This window comes from Frankliniella occidentalis, unplaced genomic scaffold, assembly GCF_000697945.3.
Source record: "Frankliniella occidentalis isolate FOCC.00 unplaced genomic scaffold, Focc_3.1 Scaffold30, whole genome shotgun sequence".
Classification (NCBI taxonomy): Eukaryota; Metazoa; Arthropoda; class Insecta; order Thysanoptera; family Thripidae; genus Frankliniella; species Frankliniella occidentalis.
In genome coordinates, this window is record NW_026267160.1 from 1,631,245 (window position 1) to 1,631,995 (window position 751).

At 61.1% G+C, this 751-nt stretch overlaps 1 protein-coding gene across 1 annotated transcript in view; it reads left to right on the forward strand.

Annotated features, from left to right (window-relative positions):
* Nucleotides 1-751, forward strand: part of LOC113208203 (uncharacterized) — a gene marked incomplete in the record, with an annotated part of 47,802 nt that overhangs the window by 45,325 nt on the left and 1,726 nt on the right. The window contains 1 exon segment of the mRNA XM_052265739.1: nt 47-522. Coding sequence (XP_052121699.1) covers nt 47-213 — 167 coding nt within the window.

A 751-nucleotide genomic window follows, 5' to 3' on the forward strand; every position in this document is an offset into this window, starting at 1 on the left:
AATTTAGACACAAGATATAGCTTATTATTTATTTTTATTTTTTCAGGGGATCTGACTGATGAGGATGACGTCCTAGAATGGCTACGGAAGAACAGATTCCGGCAGCCCGAGCTGAACCTCTTCATGTACGCTCTCATCGCCATCACCATAGCCTTCGTCATGTACACCGCGTTCCTCATGTACGGCTTCCAGCCGCACGCCAAGACGGCGTGATGACCGTTCGGCGGGGCGTGGCGGGGCGTGGTGGGGCTAGTGCCGCCCCTCCCCGCCGCACCGCCAGCGTCCTGGACCTGACCCGGAGGAGCAACCTAGCCAGCCAGCCGAGGGAGACGACGGGGATGAGGAAGTGCTGCACCCGGGCCCGTGGTGTGTGGCGGGGCGTGGCGGCGGCTGCTGTTTGCCTTTCATTCCCAATGGTGTGAGCTCGCCAGCCGGCCGCTCTCTCGCTTACTGGACCAGTAGGCAGCAAGCAGCGCACGCAGCGCGGGGCGGGCGGGCTCTCCGTGAGGGGCGGGCGTGCGCAGGCGTGCGCGGGCGTGCGCGGCACGGGGAGACGAGGTTATTGGCGTGGCGAGCGCGCACTGCGAGGGCGCACCCACGCGCCCGGCCCAGCCCGGCCCACGGGCCTAGGGAGTTCGCCGAGGACAGGCACACACAACGGAAAATTTCTGCATTTAATGACAGCCAAAATTTTCTGCTCGCGAAATTAAAAATCTTATCTTTGAGTAACGTGGAATTTCATTTTGTCATG